Source organism: Urocitellus parryii, chromosome 14, assembly GCF_045843805.1.
Source record: "Urocitellus parryii isolate mUroPar1 chromosome 14, mUroPar1.hap1, whole genome shotgun sequence".
NCBI lineage: Eukaryota > Metazoa > Chordata > Mammalia > Rodentia > Sciuridae > Urocitellus > Urocitellus parryii.
Window position 1 is genome coordinate 60,746,404 of NC_135544.1, and position 14,889 is coordinate 60,761,292.

Consider the following 14,889-nt stretch of genomic DNA (forward strand, 5'->3'; position numbering starts at 1 on the left):
GGATGTAGTCACATGTCCTTTGCTCTAAGGGCCACACGGTACCTGTACACACAGCTGTGCTCCCAGGGTACATGAGGACCACCTGGGTTCTGCTGTCACCTGGGAATAGATGGTGGCCCCAGCAGCGCATCAGTAGAGGGCCTATGCATCTGACGCCATGATTGTCACACAACTGGCACTGCCAGTAATCAGGACATTCCATTCCTTTGAAGTTGTAATGTAGCAAACATCTGAACATGGATTTTCCTTCAAATATTCTGGATTTTTCCTTGTGACTCCAATAACATTCTTTTTGCTGGTAAAATCAGCTTGCACCCCAGGACATCTGTTTTCAAGGTGTGGCCCATTAGTCCCTGGAAAGGGGCACTTTTAGAGGCTCTTGGAAGTCAAAATTATAATAATAGGAACATGTGACATGGGCTTTGCTTCCTGTTGCCATCTTCACCAAGGGAGCAAAGCAATGGTGGGAAATAGACGGCAACAGCACCACCAAACAGCAGAGATGCACCCAGCAGAGAAGGCCAGGCTCCCGGAGACACGGCTGGGCAGCGGGGAGCTGCTGACTCCAGCTCATCTCAACACGCGGCTACACATCACATCTCAACACGTGGCTACACGTCACAACATCTCAACACGCGGCTGCACGGCACATCACATCTCAACACGCAGCTGCACAGCACATCTCAACACTCGGCTACATGTCACATCTCAACACACGGCTGCACGACACATCTCACTATGCGGCTACATGTCACATCTGCCCTGAGGAGGTCTGGAGGAAAGACACAGGCCTTGTTTGGACGTGTGAGCCCGATTCCCTGCCTGTTCCCCCAGTGAGCACTGCTTCATCTGAAAGAACTACTGACAAACCATCACTGTTAACATTTGAGGATTTGTCAGACATTTTCCTTAAAAAATAGAATGAATGAGTCTTTTACTTCAAAGAAAACAACTGACAAAATTTGTAGCCAATCACAAAATCAAAATCATCTAGTAGAAATTAGACTATTTGAAGATCATCTCTGCCCCCCTGAGCTTGACAGTTTCTCAATGCCTCAAGATTTTTCTGATGAGATGCTTTGTAATATTAACAAGTACAATTTCAGAATAAAAAATATCACCAACAATAATTTGACATTATTTTATAATGTCAAAAATATGAATTCAACAAAAGGCGTAGCAATTTTAAAATCCATTTACCTATTAACATATTCAAATTGCATAAAGGAAAAACTAAGGCAGTTGCAAGGAGACACCCACAAATTCACGGTCTCAGCAGGAGATTTTGATACGTCTCTGTCTCTGTATGTGTCAGATATAGGTGCCCCCAAGTCCTTGTGTTGGTGCAGTGATGTTCAGAGGTGAAGTGCTTGATCCTGAGAGCTGTACCCTGATCACCCAAGTCTGAATGGGGTGGGTGGTAACTAGGCAGGTGGGGCAGGGCTTGGCTGGAGGAAACAGGTCACTGGGACTGCAGCCTCAAGGGTACATCTTCACTGGGCCCCTTCACTCCTCAACCCTCCCTCCTCTCCCTCCCTCCCTCCCTCCTTTCTTCCCCTTCTCTGTTTTCTGGCTGCCAAGAATGGACAGTGCTCCTCCTCCCCGCCCATCTGCATGATGTGCTGCCTTATCTTGGCCCAGAGCAAGGGACCCAGCCGCCTCTGGACTGAGAGAAACTGTGAGCCTCAGATAAACCTTCCCTTTCCTAAGCTGCTCTTATCAGGTATTTTGGTCACAGTGACACAAAGCTGCCTAACAGCAATGCCAACCAGTGTGGATTAAATGCATACTCAACAGCAGGGTATGCATTTTGTTCCAGGAATATTCACCAAGAAGGAGCATATGCTCAGCCATAAAGCAATTACCAATACATTTAAAGGGACTTCAGATATACAAAGTTTGCTCTTTAACCACAAATTTGCTTGGAAAAATCATCAGACATTTGGAAGCTAAATAGCATGTCTAACCAAAAAGGAAGCATAAAAGAAAACAAAACCTATTTGAACTGCATGAAATGAAAACATAATATCAAAATTGAAGGGGTGCAGCCAAAGCAGTTCTTAAAATAAAATTTATAGCATTAGTGCTACAAAGGTATTTGAACACCCTCATTTAAACAACAACAACAATAACAACAAAAAAACAGACTTAAATCACTGATCTCGGCCTCACACTTAAGAAACTTGAAAGAGAAGAACAAAACTCACAATAATCAGAAAAAGTATTAAAACAAATTTAATAACAAAAAGAAAAAATTAGTAAAATTGGAGACAAATAATAGGGAAAACCAGTGAAACTAAACTTTGTTTTAAGAAGATCAATAGCACTGACATTTTGCTTGCCAGATAGATCAGGCAGAATAAGAAAAACACAAATTATGAACATCAGGAATTTGAGCTGTGGCATCATCCACAATTTAAAAGGTACAGAAAATACTATGGAAAGATTTCGGAGTAAATTTAATAACTTAAATGAAATTTTAAAATTCCTTGAAAGATACCAAGTATTGAAGTTCGTTGAAGTATGAAATAGATAACATAATAGACCTTTAAGTAGAAAATACTTTGAATTTATAATTATTAAAAAACTAAGCTCATAAGAAAGTTCCAATTCCTGATGGCTTCACTTATGAATTCTCCCAACATTTAAGAAAAAAATTACCAAATACACACACATTTTTCTAGAATATCCCAGAGGAGTGAACATTTTCAAATTAATTGTATGAGTTCAGTGTTACTTTGGTGGCAAAACTAGACAAAATAATTACAAGACTCCATATCAATGATAAATGTACATGCAAAGAATCCGAACAAATTTTGGCAAGTGAAATCCAATAGCGTTTAAAAAGGATAATTCATCTTGACCAAATTAATTCTATTCCAGAAAGCAGGTTGTTTAAATATTGGAACATCCATTTATTTATCGTATGAACAATCTAGACAAACAAAAGACCATCCAAGTAGATGTAGAAAAACCAAAATCTTATCTATTTCTATTTTAAAATAGAAACTCCCAACAAATTAAAGGTAGAAGATTATATCCTGGACCTCACAGGGCATCTATGAAGAACCCTGGGCTGATAATATACTTATGACTAAAACCAGAATTTCTCTTGACTAAGCTCAGAAATAAGGTGCAGACATCTCCCTATTCCCAGTCAGCCTTGGGGTAGGGGTTCTAGGCAGTGCACGCAGGCAAGGAAAAGAGAAAATGCTACGAGCTGTGTGTATGTAGATGTGTGAATACATAAACCCTGTACCAGGGATGATGGAAGTAACAGTTTACACCTTTAGCTAATGTCACAGAGTTTTGAGTCAGTCTGAAGTGTTAAGTCACTTGATCACTACAAACATGGAGGCAGGGAACAAGAGAGATGGGGAAGGACTGAGGTAGTCGCAGGGGCGAATCTGCTGTGCACCCAAGCCCACGTGTGCACCCCTGGCTTCCCTCTTCCCGGCCAGAGGCAGAACAGCTTCAAAAAAACATCATTTGAGTAAGACCCGTGTCAGGCTGGCCTCCAAGGACCTATGCTGACCAGTGACACTGAAGACGTTGCTACCAAGAACTCCACCACCTGGGCCAGCCCCTCGACCTGGGCCTCCAGATCCTGGAACCCAAACCAACCTTTTCTTTGCTATTTTATAATCCCCCGGTCTATGGCATTGTGCTGTTGGCAACGGAAAGTCCCTGCTGCTTTTAAACACTCCGCAGCAGCTCCCCAGGTTCCTGAGCGGTGCTCCATTCCCTGTCCAATGGCATCACTGCCCCCCCCCCCAGTGCTAGCCCAGTCACTAGCCCTGATCCTTTGCCCCAACCCTTTGTTTCTTCCTCCAAAATGGAGCGATTGTGGGAGCAACGGTTCATTCATCCTCGCCCCTTGGCCCTGGATTCTTCAGCTTACTCCCATCACTAACTGGTCCAGAGACCACACAGGCCTAAGGCACATACACACCAGACTCTGCAGGAGTTGCAGGATCACAGAGCCAGCTGCACTCCTCCCACAGCGACCAGAGAAGGCTCCAGGTCCTCAGAACCCTGGTCAAGGGATTCACCGCATTTTCTGAATCAATCCCACTGACTGCCACTGACACTAATTGCTTTGAAAGTTTATTTAATGGCATAATTATCAGTCTATAATTTTTCCTTCTTTTTGAATATCAAAAGCATTAGAATATCAAATGGTAACAGACTAAAAACAAGAAAAATCCCTCTAAAGACAAATTTGATCACATACATTTAAAGAATTGTATTTGTTGGCTCATATACTGGAAAGTTTCAATTCTGGTGTATCTGGAAATGTCCAGCATATGTTTTAGAGATCTGCAAATAAAGCAGTTGTGTCTGTCAATTAAAAGGACAGAAGAGCTAAACAAAATGACGGGGGTGTGGGTGAGGGGACTGCTTGCTTTCACACAGTGCTTGATCTCCTACCTGAAGTCAGAGCCGGCTCTCCTGCCGTTTTCTGGAATCCCGGGATCTGGACACATGTCGGAGACCAGGGCAACGCCTCCTTGGCTCACTGTAACAGAGAGAAGGCATGTGAGGGTGCGGGGCAGTCACTGGGGAAATACCCAGGGAACGAATTTAATATGTGACCTAAGAATTAAGTCAGCTTGGCACCATTAAAACAGGACTTGGTTCTCCTTCCTGATAATCAAGACTCTTCCAATGAAAGAATGAAAATGTCTTTGATTTTTACTTTCCTCCACTGGAGAAGCTGAAGCTTAATTAAAAATGCATATGCTCATTACAATCACCCTTATGTCACACTGAGGAGCAAGACAGACGCATGACATCAGGGTATACAGACACCGGAACTCAGGGAGAGCATGGCCTTGCTCATCCCCAGGATCAATGACACAGAGGGTGACCACACAGAAGATCTGTGCAAGGCCTCTAAATAAAGCCTCCTAGTGGATCCCAACTTGACCTGACCATGCTGAGGAACTGGACTCAGGAGCAATGGCCTCGCTGCACCAGTGTGCAGGTTTGTTGTGGAGTCTCTCCAAGTACGAGCGTGCCCTCTCTCTGGCACCTCACTACCTCCGAATGGCTTCTAAAGGACCCTTCGTATGCTGGATTCAGTGGCTGCCACGTCAACACCCACCCTACCCTGTAGCTTGCCAGTCCAACCAAGGCAATTCCCTCTTTCTGTCCAGAATTTACCTAACCAAGGCTTGTGAGCCAATTCAACTGGATGGAATGTGGGTGTAGGTCCATGTGATTGCCTCTGAAAGACATGCGTGGGTGCTGGCCGAGACCTCGTGGACCTCACTGTGCCTGGATTTTGAAACCTGAACTTCAGGGCTATTGTTGGGAGTCCAAGGATAGAAGCAGCAAGGTGATGAGGTAGCTCAGGGACCCTCTATGTCATCCTCGAGGCTGAGCATCCACCTGTAAGGGACCCACCCCATCTTAACATGCAGCCGATCTCTCAGCGTTTACCTCAGTTGAAGCCCATTTGAGTAGGTGATCCTATTATTTGTAGCCAGAAAGAATGTACAAATTCAAGGAGTTCAACCAACTCCATGTAAGTGTGATAAACCCAGAGAGTTCCCAAAGACCCATCACAACGGGGTTTTTGACCCAGGGAAGATCTTGGAAGCAGAAAGAGAGCACAATGCACCACCAACTGGGGCTCCCCAATACGACCCTCAGACTTCTCGGCAGGCTGGATGGAGCATGACAATATACTTGAAAGATGAAAGAAAAGCAAGGTTAACTGAGAAGTCCTCATCCAGCAGAACTGTCCCTTCAAAGTGACGGTCTATGAGGCTATATTATGTTATCTTATAGTTCTTAGATCCTAATATCATTTGCATTCAAAAGTTGTTATTTAAGTTCCACTTAACTCAGCAAAAGTAGAGAGAGATGATGAGAGGACACTTTAAGAGAGAAATTCCAGGGTCATTATAAGGACAGATCATTTGTATGATATACTTTTCATGTTTTGAAGATCTATAATCTGTCCAAACATGTGAAAAATGTAACTGTAGTGCAGGAGACACTACATCTGGAATAAAAACAGTAGAGAAAAGATACCTCCAGTAATTCTTTCCCATGACATATCAAGGCACCAGAAATTTGGCTCCTTTCATTTAATACTCTTTTAGTTCAAAAATGTCTTCTAAATGTAATACATTTGCAGATAGATCGTAGTGAGGGAGTTCCTTAGCAGCAGGCCTTCCCTGCATGAACGCTGGAGTCCTTCAAGTTGAAACAGAAGGACACAAGACAGTCACTGGAGGCCACAGGCACTGTGGTTTGGTTGTGAGGAGCTCCCCAAAAGCTCATGTGTCAGGCAAGGCAAGACGGCTCAGAGAATAGGTGACCGTCTTATGAGAGCCTTACCCCAATCAGTGACTTAATCTCCTGATGGGATTAATCGAGTGGTGGCAGGAGGGTGTGGCTGGAGGAGGTGGGCATTGGGGTGTGGCTTGAGGTATATATTTGATGAGTGGAGTCTCTGCCTCCTGATCATTAGTGAGCTGCTTCCCTCTGCCACACTCTTCCTCTATGATGGTCAGCCTCACCTGGAGGCCCCAGGAATGGACTCTGCTGTCTGTGGATTGACACCCCTGAAACCGTGAGCCCCTAAATAAACTTTCCCTCCTCTATAATTGTTCTGGCTGGGTCTTTTAGTCACAGCAGTGAAATAGCTGACTAAAACAAAATGAAAATATGAATTTCTCCAGTAAAGAAAACACATGGGAAAATGTAAGACTAAGCATTATACTGATTTTATTTTGTTTACTGTTTAAAAGACAGTGCATACAATAATTATAAATCTCTACCAATAGATACGTAATGCAGGAAGGCATGATTTCTGACATCAATTGCATAAAGTAGGGGGAAAGAGCCCTTTGGGGGGAAGGTACAAAGTTTTTGTATAGCATTAAAGTTAAGTTGGTATTGATTGAAAATGTTCTGATTTTAGGTTGTTGTAGGTAGTTTCCATGGTAACAGCAAAGAAAGTGTCTAAGACATGGAAAGGAGAAGAGGAGAATCACAATGTGTCATCGCACTGCAGCAATGGCCAAGCACAGTGCATTGGCCAGGGAGGAAAGGGGGGAGCTGGGGACACGCAGCACATGTGGCAGGATGGTGGGGACCAGGGCCCAGCAGGCCCTCACTCTGGGGACTGCACTCCCTGTCACAGACAAGATGTTTCAATGGGAGCTATGAGCCCCAGAACCTTAGGATGTCAGGAAGTGACTGTGCTCACAGGCAGGCTCCTGAAGTTGCCATTAGGGTGGACCACGTCCAGTAGTATGGTCTCCTAACAAAGGAAGAGGACACTGCGGCATGAACACACAGAGGAGAGCCATGGGAAGACCCAGCAGGAGAGCCCCAGCAGCCAGGAGGGGAGACTCAGAGGAGACCAGCCCTGCCAGCACGTTAGACTCCGACCTCCAGCAATGCCAGGGGCAGCTCTGCTGTCCAGCCCTCGTGCAGCTGTGCTGCCACAGTGCCTCCATAAACAGTTCCTTCCCCGATCAAAAGACAACATCCAACTGAACACTGTCCCCCAGAGGGCACACGCTGCGGATTCAAGGGTGCTCGGAGGGTGAGTGAAAAGGAGTCGGCTTCAAAGACCTGGACAGGAGGACGGAGGCTTCCTGGGGCGTGGGGACCAGGATGGGGAGGTACTGGGTGAAGGGTACAGAGCTTCATGTTGGTGTGAAGAGAGTTTCTGCAGATAGATGGTGGTGACAGACCCAGAGTGGTGTGATAGATCCAAAGCCACAGGACTGCATGTTTAAAATGGTGACATTTCATGTTCTAGGTCCCTTACCTCCGACTTCCTCCCTCCTTCCACATCCATATAGTCATAAACACAGACAGAGATGGACATGATGTGGGCATGGACACACAGGTGTCATGCAGGTGTAGACACAGACCTATAGACAGAGATACACAAGTGTCCCCTGTCTAATGCTCTGTTCTTCTCCAACACCAGGGTCTTACAGTCTGTCTCACAGGCTACGGGGAAGTTCCCAACTAGTAGGCAACTGTCTACCACCAACGCTCTAAAATCGATCTCCTTCTTACACTTAGATTTAGTAATTTCAAAGCCCAGTCATGGTTTGTTTTTCCCCCCTTTTCTGGCTAAATGACTCCTACCTTCCCTCAAGCAAAGCAGCTGCCTCTGCAGCAAATGGCAGAGTCTCCTCAGGGTGCATGGCCGTCGCTGTTCTGCAGAAGTAGGGCCCTCTAGTGTGGCCGTAGTTCTCCATTCTCTGTACTCAAAGTGGCCACGTCACAGCACCAAAGCTATGAAAAGGTCTACTTGTACGTCTCCTTTTCTATCACGTTCACATGAAATAGGAGTAAAAAGAGGAAAATTGGAAGTATCCATCCAAGTTAGCTTAGAACATTCTGGACTTTTAAAAAGAATAATGCCAGAGTCAGAGCGTAGAATGCACCAGAAAGCATGGAAGGATCGCCAATGGCAGAAGACACCAAGAGCCATGAGTGAGCGACTAGTTGTAAAGTACCGTGGTTTTCTGAAGCAGGGGGAGGTGAGTGACAAGGGGACAGAGAAGGCGCAGTGACAGGACAGGCACTAGCAGAAGACGGGTGCCACAGACCCACCACCTATTTCACCCACATCGCCAGCCACAGACCCACCACCTGTTTCACCCACATCACCAGCAACTGCTCCTCCGATCGCTGCAGCCTCCCAACCAGTCCTGGAGACGCACCTGCCACACGCAGGGTCTCCCATCCCCAGTGGTCCCCAGGGAGGAACCTCCAGCTTAGCCTCACCCACTGCTGAGTTTGTTGACTTTTACCTTTTCAAGTTCACAGGACATATGCCATGGATATCCATAAGCACATTAAACTTTAGTCAAAACTTTGGAGTTAAAAATTCTAAACTGAAAATATTCAATAGATATTCATGCACCATTGACTAAGGCTAGCACCAGGAGCAAAATGGCAAGGCATGATCAGTTACAAGGTAGAGCCTGTAAACAGTGGGTGAATCTGGTCATGGAAATGTATGTTTCAAAGGAATCTTCCAAAGCATGTTGATTCACAAGGTCTGCAGAAATAGACAGAAAAAGACACAGATATGCAGAAACAGACAGGTCTAAGTGGATAGGCATATCTCACCAGATGTGCGCTTGCTCTTCAAGGAGACACCTTGTGGTTGCCAATCAAAGCCAACCTTTGGATGCATGTGGAACAAGTACACAGGTAGAGTAGGGCCACAGTGGACTAGGGATAGACAGGGAGCATAAGCAGCTCTGTGTGATGAAGACGATGAGACTCGTAGATTAGTGAAGGTAAGGTTTACAATGGTGGAATAATTGGAAATAATTACAAATAAGTCTAAGAAGAATTCTGCTGATGTCAAAAACTAAACAATATGACATTTTCTAGAACTCCAAGTATCACATGTGTTTTACATTTAATGCATACAGTTGCCCTATGAGATATTAATACCAAGCCCATTCTACAGATAGAAAACAAAACTGAGACCAGACTCATGATCCAGTTGACAGCAAAGTCCAGGTACCTCTCTCCACACTGGTCACAGTCACAGAGAGAGACAGAGCTCCGTGAACCCAGGAGGCCAATGCCTTAGAACAACTTTTACTTTCAATAATCTCCTTTACAAACTTTATTATTTAATAATAAAAAGATACTGAGGGTCAAAGAGGGAAGTAAACAGATGTCCTCATTTATGTTCTCAAACAAGACACACACGGGAAGCCATGTGGATCCACCATGAGGCTTTAGCTCAAACCATCTGGTAGCAATTTCCCCTCCTTAAAACCCAGATTCCAAGGCTGTCCACGCAAGGTCACCGTCCACCTTGGATAACTGTAGCTATGGAGTGTGTAGGGGCTGGAGCGCTGAGTCTCCCGGGGAGGTGTCATTCTGAGTGAATTCCTGGCTTATTTTGGGGATAAGTGATCTAAATAAGAGCCTTTCCGTCATTCAGTGCATTTTAGTGTCACAACTCCTGTGATTGGTTATTTAATTTCCTTGTTGATCCTTATTTCTTTAGAGCCTACAAATATGTTTTAACTTGGGACAATCTCTAACCGTTGTAAACCTTTGGAGAAGAGACCATAATGAGGAAGACTGCCCACACACAGCAGCACTCTGGTTGAAATGCCTTCCCAGCAAGGGCCCCTCCATCCACCCAGGACCTGGAGATAAGCAACTGCTGCTCTGGGGCATGTGCTTGGGGATACCTTGGAATAGAGACTTACCTGAATCACAGTTTGGAATAAATGGACCCTCATGTTTTTCCTTGGATATCTAGTTGACTCAGGGTGCTGTCACGGAACGAGGCACTCCTGTGTGATGCAGCTCCCCTTTGTGAGTGGCAGAGGTTTTATCTCATCCAGAGAGAGCCTGGTCCATCCCACCCCTCCCCCCCAGGAGATGTGGCTGGAATCGATGGCCACTTCAGTGACAACACTGCTAGCCTAGGGATTTCCTCCATGGAGTGACAGCAGGACTATGATCACTTACCTGTCACCAGGGACATTTCGGCATGTATGACAGGACTCACTTTCTGTTTCTGTGGAATGTTTATACTCTCTATCAGTGGTTTTAGCCCTAGCAGTGAACACGTCTATGAGCTCCATATGAATAAGTAAGAAGCCCTGAAATTTGAATGATAAACTTTTATCAATGCACCCTTAGGGATTTTAAGGGATGGTTTACATAGAAATGAGTTCCCAGAAACACCTTGCCTTTCTGAATCTGGTTCTGGACCTGTGGAATGGCAGTCGGGGTGAGCACTAAGGGCCGGGCTTCCCGGGTACCAGCTCATCACAGGGCCAGGCATTTCCTGGCTTCCCTCTCTTCCCCTGCAATATACCATGGTGCACCTCATGAAACACAGTTAGTGGAATGCCCATTATTTATCCCTGGCTGTTCGAGAGGTGCTTAGACACATCCTTGTTTTCCCCATGTTCTCCACTCCTGCTGCCATAGACTTCAATCAAACTCTTGAGTTTACAGTAATTTTTAAAAAATGTATTTTAGATTCCAATGAAATCCCCCAAATGCATTGTTTAGAATCTAAAAAGAAAGTTAATGATTCTTTATTCTATAGTAAGTAAAGATTATTTGGTTGGCATTCAAAACCTTCACTCTTTTCAACCTAATTTCCCCCGAGACTGTTTTGCTACCAAAGAGGAAAACAAGGGGCTGGGGATGTGGCTCAAGCGGTAGCGCGCTCGCCTGGCATGCGTGCGGCCCGGGTTCGATCCTCAGCACCACATACCAACAAAGATGTTGTGTCCGCCAAAAACTAAAAAATAAATATTAAAAATTCTCTCTCTCTATCTCTCTCTCTTCCCTCTCTCACTCTCTCTTTAAAAAAAAATAAATTCTCTCTCTCTCTCTCTCTCTCTCTCTCTTTAAAAAAAAAAAAAAAAAAAAAAAAAGAGGAAAACAAGTAGGTATATTATAAGGACCCCGAATAACTGAAAGATCACTGTGGCGGCAAAAGTTCAAATGAAAAATATTTTCTTTACATATCTTCAAATTAAACCAAATGTTTACTATTTAAATAAAATAAGCATATTCTGATATAAAATCAGTATAAGTGAGCTTTAAAAAAAAACCATTGTACTGTTTTCAAGATTCCTGATCCTTGCCCACCACCACCTGCCTGGTCCCTCACTATCCCCCTACGTGTGTCGGCGAGTGGAAACCTGCAGCACTGGACTGTGGGAGGCCCTCCTCGCACGTGACTGGAGTTACCTCCCTGGCTGGGCAAGAGGCGCTTAGACACATCCTTGTGTCCAGAGCTTTCCCCACCCTTCTCAGGTCCCAGGGCTTGTCCGTGTGGAGGGGTGTCTGGCCACTACCCCTGAAGACCCAATCGTCACCCCTGACCTTGGGACACTGTCCCCCTTAATCTACAATCGATGGGATTTTCCCCAGAATTTTTTGTTCCCCAATAAGAGTCCACTCCTGGCGGGTTCCCTCTCTCTCGCTGGCCTCTTCAGTCAACCTCGCTACCCTAATAGGTAGCTGGAGCCTGGAGGCAGGAGAAGCCGTCCTGAGCTGGTTTAAAGGTGATTAGGGTCTGTCTCTCTAATTCAAACTCCCTTCTGGATTAGCCACGTAGCGAACCTTCATTTAGGAAGCCTGTGCTGGCCGTGGGCTAAGCTGGACAGCGGTGGCCCAGAGCCCAGGGCTGGCTCCCAGGTGCAGGGACTGCCCCTGGAGAGAGTGAGGGCTGAGGCCTACATGTCTGTCCCAGTCTATTTCTGTATATTCCAGGACTCTGGATATAAGATTCATGAATAATTTTCAGAATTCTCTCAAAGAAATCTTACCTTACCAGATGCCCAATTATTAATGATCTCCAAACAGCATGAATAACATTCAACTAGAATAATTTATATTGCTTTTCATGGAATCTAAGAGGCCCAGGAATAATCTTGAAAGGTAGGAAGAGAGAATGTTGAATCCATGTATAATATAATTCATTTCAGGAACACATATACATATGATATGTAAAATATAATATCCATATTTAAATTTCATAAATATTTCACATTAAATACAATGCAATTAAATTCTGAAGCCTCGTTTTGTCAATTCTTAGATTTTTTTTAAATAGAAAATACTCAGATGATTTCTTACTGATAGTACTTGATAAGTGGTTTCAGAAACTTTTATGTAAGTATATTCTAACACAGTTAAAATAAATGATATCAGCATATATAATTTATGGATATATTTTATCACTTTAACTTATGTTTTATTTGTTTTCAAAATAAGATAATTAAAATATTAAATTTTATACAGATAGAAAAATGTAAGTAAGCATTAAAATAATGAAATTTGTATAAACATTTAAATGTATAAATACTATTCTATATAGGTATTTGTCATATTTTAAAATTATATGGTTTATTAATATTTTTGAGGTATAAGTATATAAGAATGCTTAGAAATATTTTTTTTTGCATTTTAAAGGAGCACAAAATTAAACTTTTTAATTGAGGATTTTTGTGGTACAAAGTTTAACATTATAATTAGTATATCAATAAATGAATTGATTTGGTCACTCCACAAAGCTCATTGTCTCAGAATTTTTCTATATGTAATTTTCCTCTGTATATTATTTAGATACTTTGCAAATGAAATCAAGAAAGAGATCCAAGTTTGAAACTGCTATAGAAACATTTCTTGCAACTGTTGATGGTCATTTTGAAAATACATAGCTGCAAGACCCTTGGGAGAAGTCATAATGGCCATACAAATGATCCAATATATGCCTAGCATATTACTTTCAAAAATTAGCATGTTACATCTCCTTAAAGAAGTAATAGCATGAGACTTCTAGCTGAGATCACTGAAATTCACTGAAAAACTTATGTAGGTTACAGTCATATAGCCTCAATTGCTTTTAGTATGCTTCTAATCATGGCAAACTCTGCGTCTGCAAATGTGGAAAAAAAAAATCAAATATTGAATTCTAACTATGCCCACAAAATGTGCACAATTTACTTTGTGTAAGGAATTATGAAAACCAAGAACAGAACCTGAGGGCCCCACACAGGTCGCACACGGTGGCTGGCACAGCTCTGCACACCTTGCACCTCAAGCCCCAGGGCCCCATGAGGGAAGCCTAGCTTCTCCTCAGGAATGAGAGGCGGGGCCCAGTCTGGGTCCTGTTTATTCGGCTTCATGTAGATGTGAAATTACTTACATTAGGCCTCAGATATGCATTCCCATGTGAAACAGGATAATGGTTACTGTGATAAAAAGCAGATTATGAAACAAAATATTCTACAGTGCTATTTTTCAATCAAATATATACAAATAAAGCCTGGAACTGTTGATGGACACACTGTCTCACTAATTACTTGCTGACTCAAACCATCCTACTCATAACTGTCTACGGATATAACTTAACACAGTTGGACTTGTGTATGTGTGTTATTTTTATGCTCAACAGTGAGAAGAGATTTCTTCTTACAAGAGAAAAACAAGAACAAAACATACAGAAGTAAAGCAGAGATCCCTCCTGTGCTTCCAGTCACACGCTCTCCTGGGGTCACTGTGCCCAGCACCAGCAGGGTACAGGAAAGTGGCCCGACTTACCCCTTGTCCACCACGGCATGGGCCACTGGAGCACCTGACCCACCGCAGCAGTGTTCACTAGCCAGGACTTATGGATCTGAAGTTTTTAAGAAATTACCTGCACCCTTAAGATGACTTCCTTGAGAACTTTAGCATCAGGCGTGCCAGGGAAGAGACTGTTAGTGACAGAAGCCATTGGGACACAGGCCAGGAGGTCCACTGCAGGCACCAGGTGCCACGACACGTCCAGGCTGGGAGAGCAGCTGTGCATGGTGGGTGGGGGCGTGCAGGCTTATTGGTGTGCAGGGAGGGTGGCAGAGCCTGGCAGGACGCTGCCCACCACCACAGGTCAGGCCTGAGCTCACCCGAACAACGCCAGGCAGGCGGCCTGGTGCCAGAGGGGACTTGTGGTCTAGTGACAAACTCAGGTGACCAGACAAGGACTCCCTCCTCCTCTTTTCATCAAGTGGTTCTGGAACCTAAAGAATCTAGCTTTGAAGGACAGTTACTAACAACAAGGAAGGGAGGAGAGGAAGCTGGGGAGGAGACAGGTAGGAACAGAAGGGAAGGGGGGAAGGAGGAGAGAGGGGAGGGGAGGGGAGGGGAAGGGGAATGGAGGGGGAGGGGAGGGGTGGGGGAAGGGAGGGGGAGGGAAGGGGGAAGGGAGGGGGAGAGGGGGAGGGGGTGAGGGGAGGGGAGGGGAGGGGAGGGAGAGGGGAGAGCAAGGGCGGGGGGGGGGGGGGGGGGGGAAGGAGGGTTAGCAGGAAGTACCTAACCTCTGCTCCAGGCTCACAGCTGTGGGGTGCAAGAGGACATGGG

At 44.5% G+C, this 14,889-nt stretch overlaps 1 protein-coding gene across 1 annotated transcript in view; it reads right to left on the reverse strand.

Annotated features, from left to right (window-relative positions):
- Positions 1-14,889, reverse strand: part of Csmd1 (CUB and Sushi multiple domains 1) — a 1,139,207-nt gene that overhangs the window by 478,438 nt on the left and 645,880 nt on the right. The window contains exon 8 of the mRNA XM_077792480.1: positions 4,432-4,519. Within this exon, the coding sequence (XP_077648606.1) occupies positions 4,432-4,519 (88 nt within the window). The remainder of the gene's footprint in view (positions 1-4,431; positions 4,520-14,889) is intronic.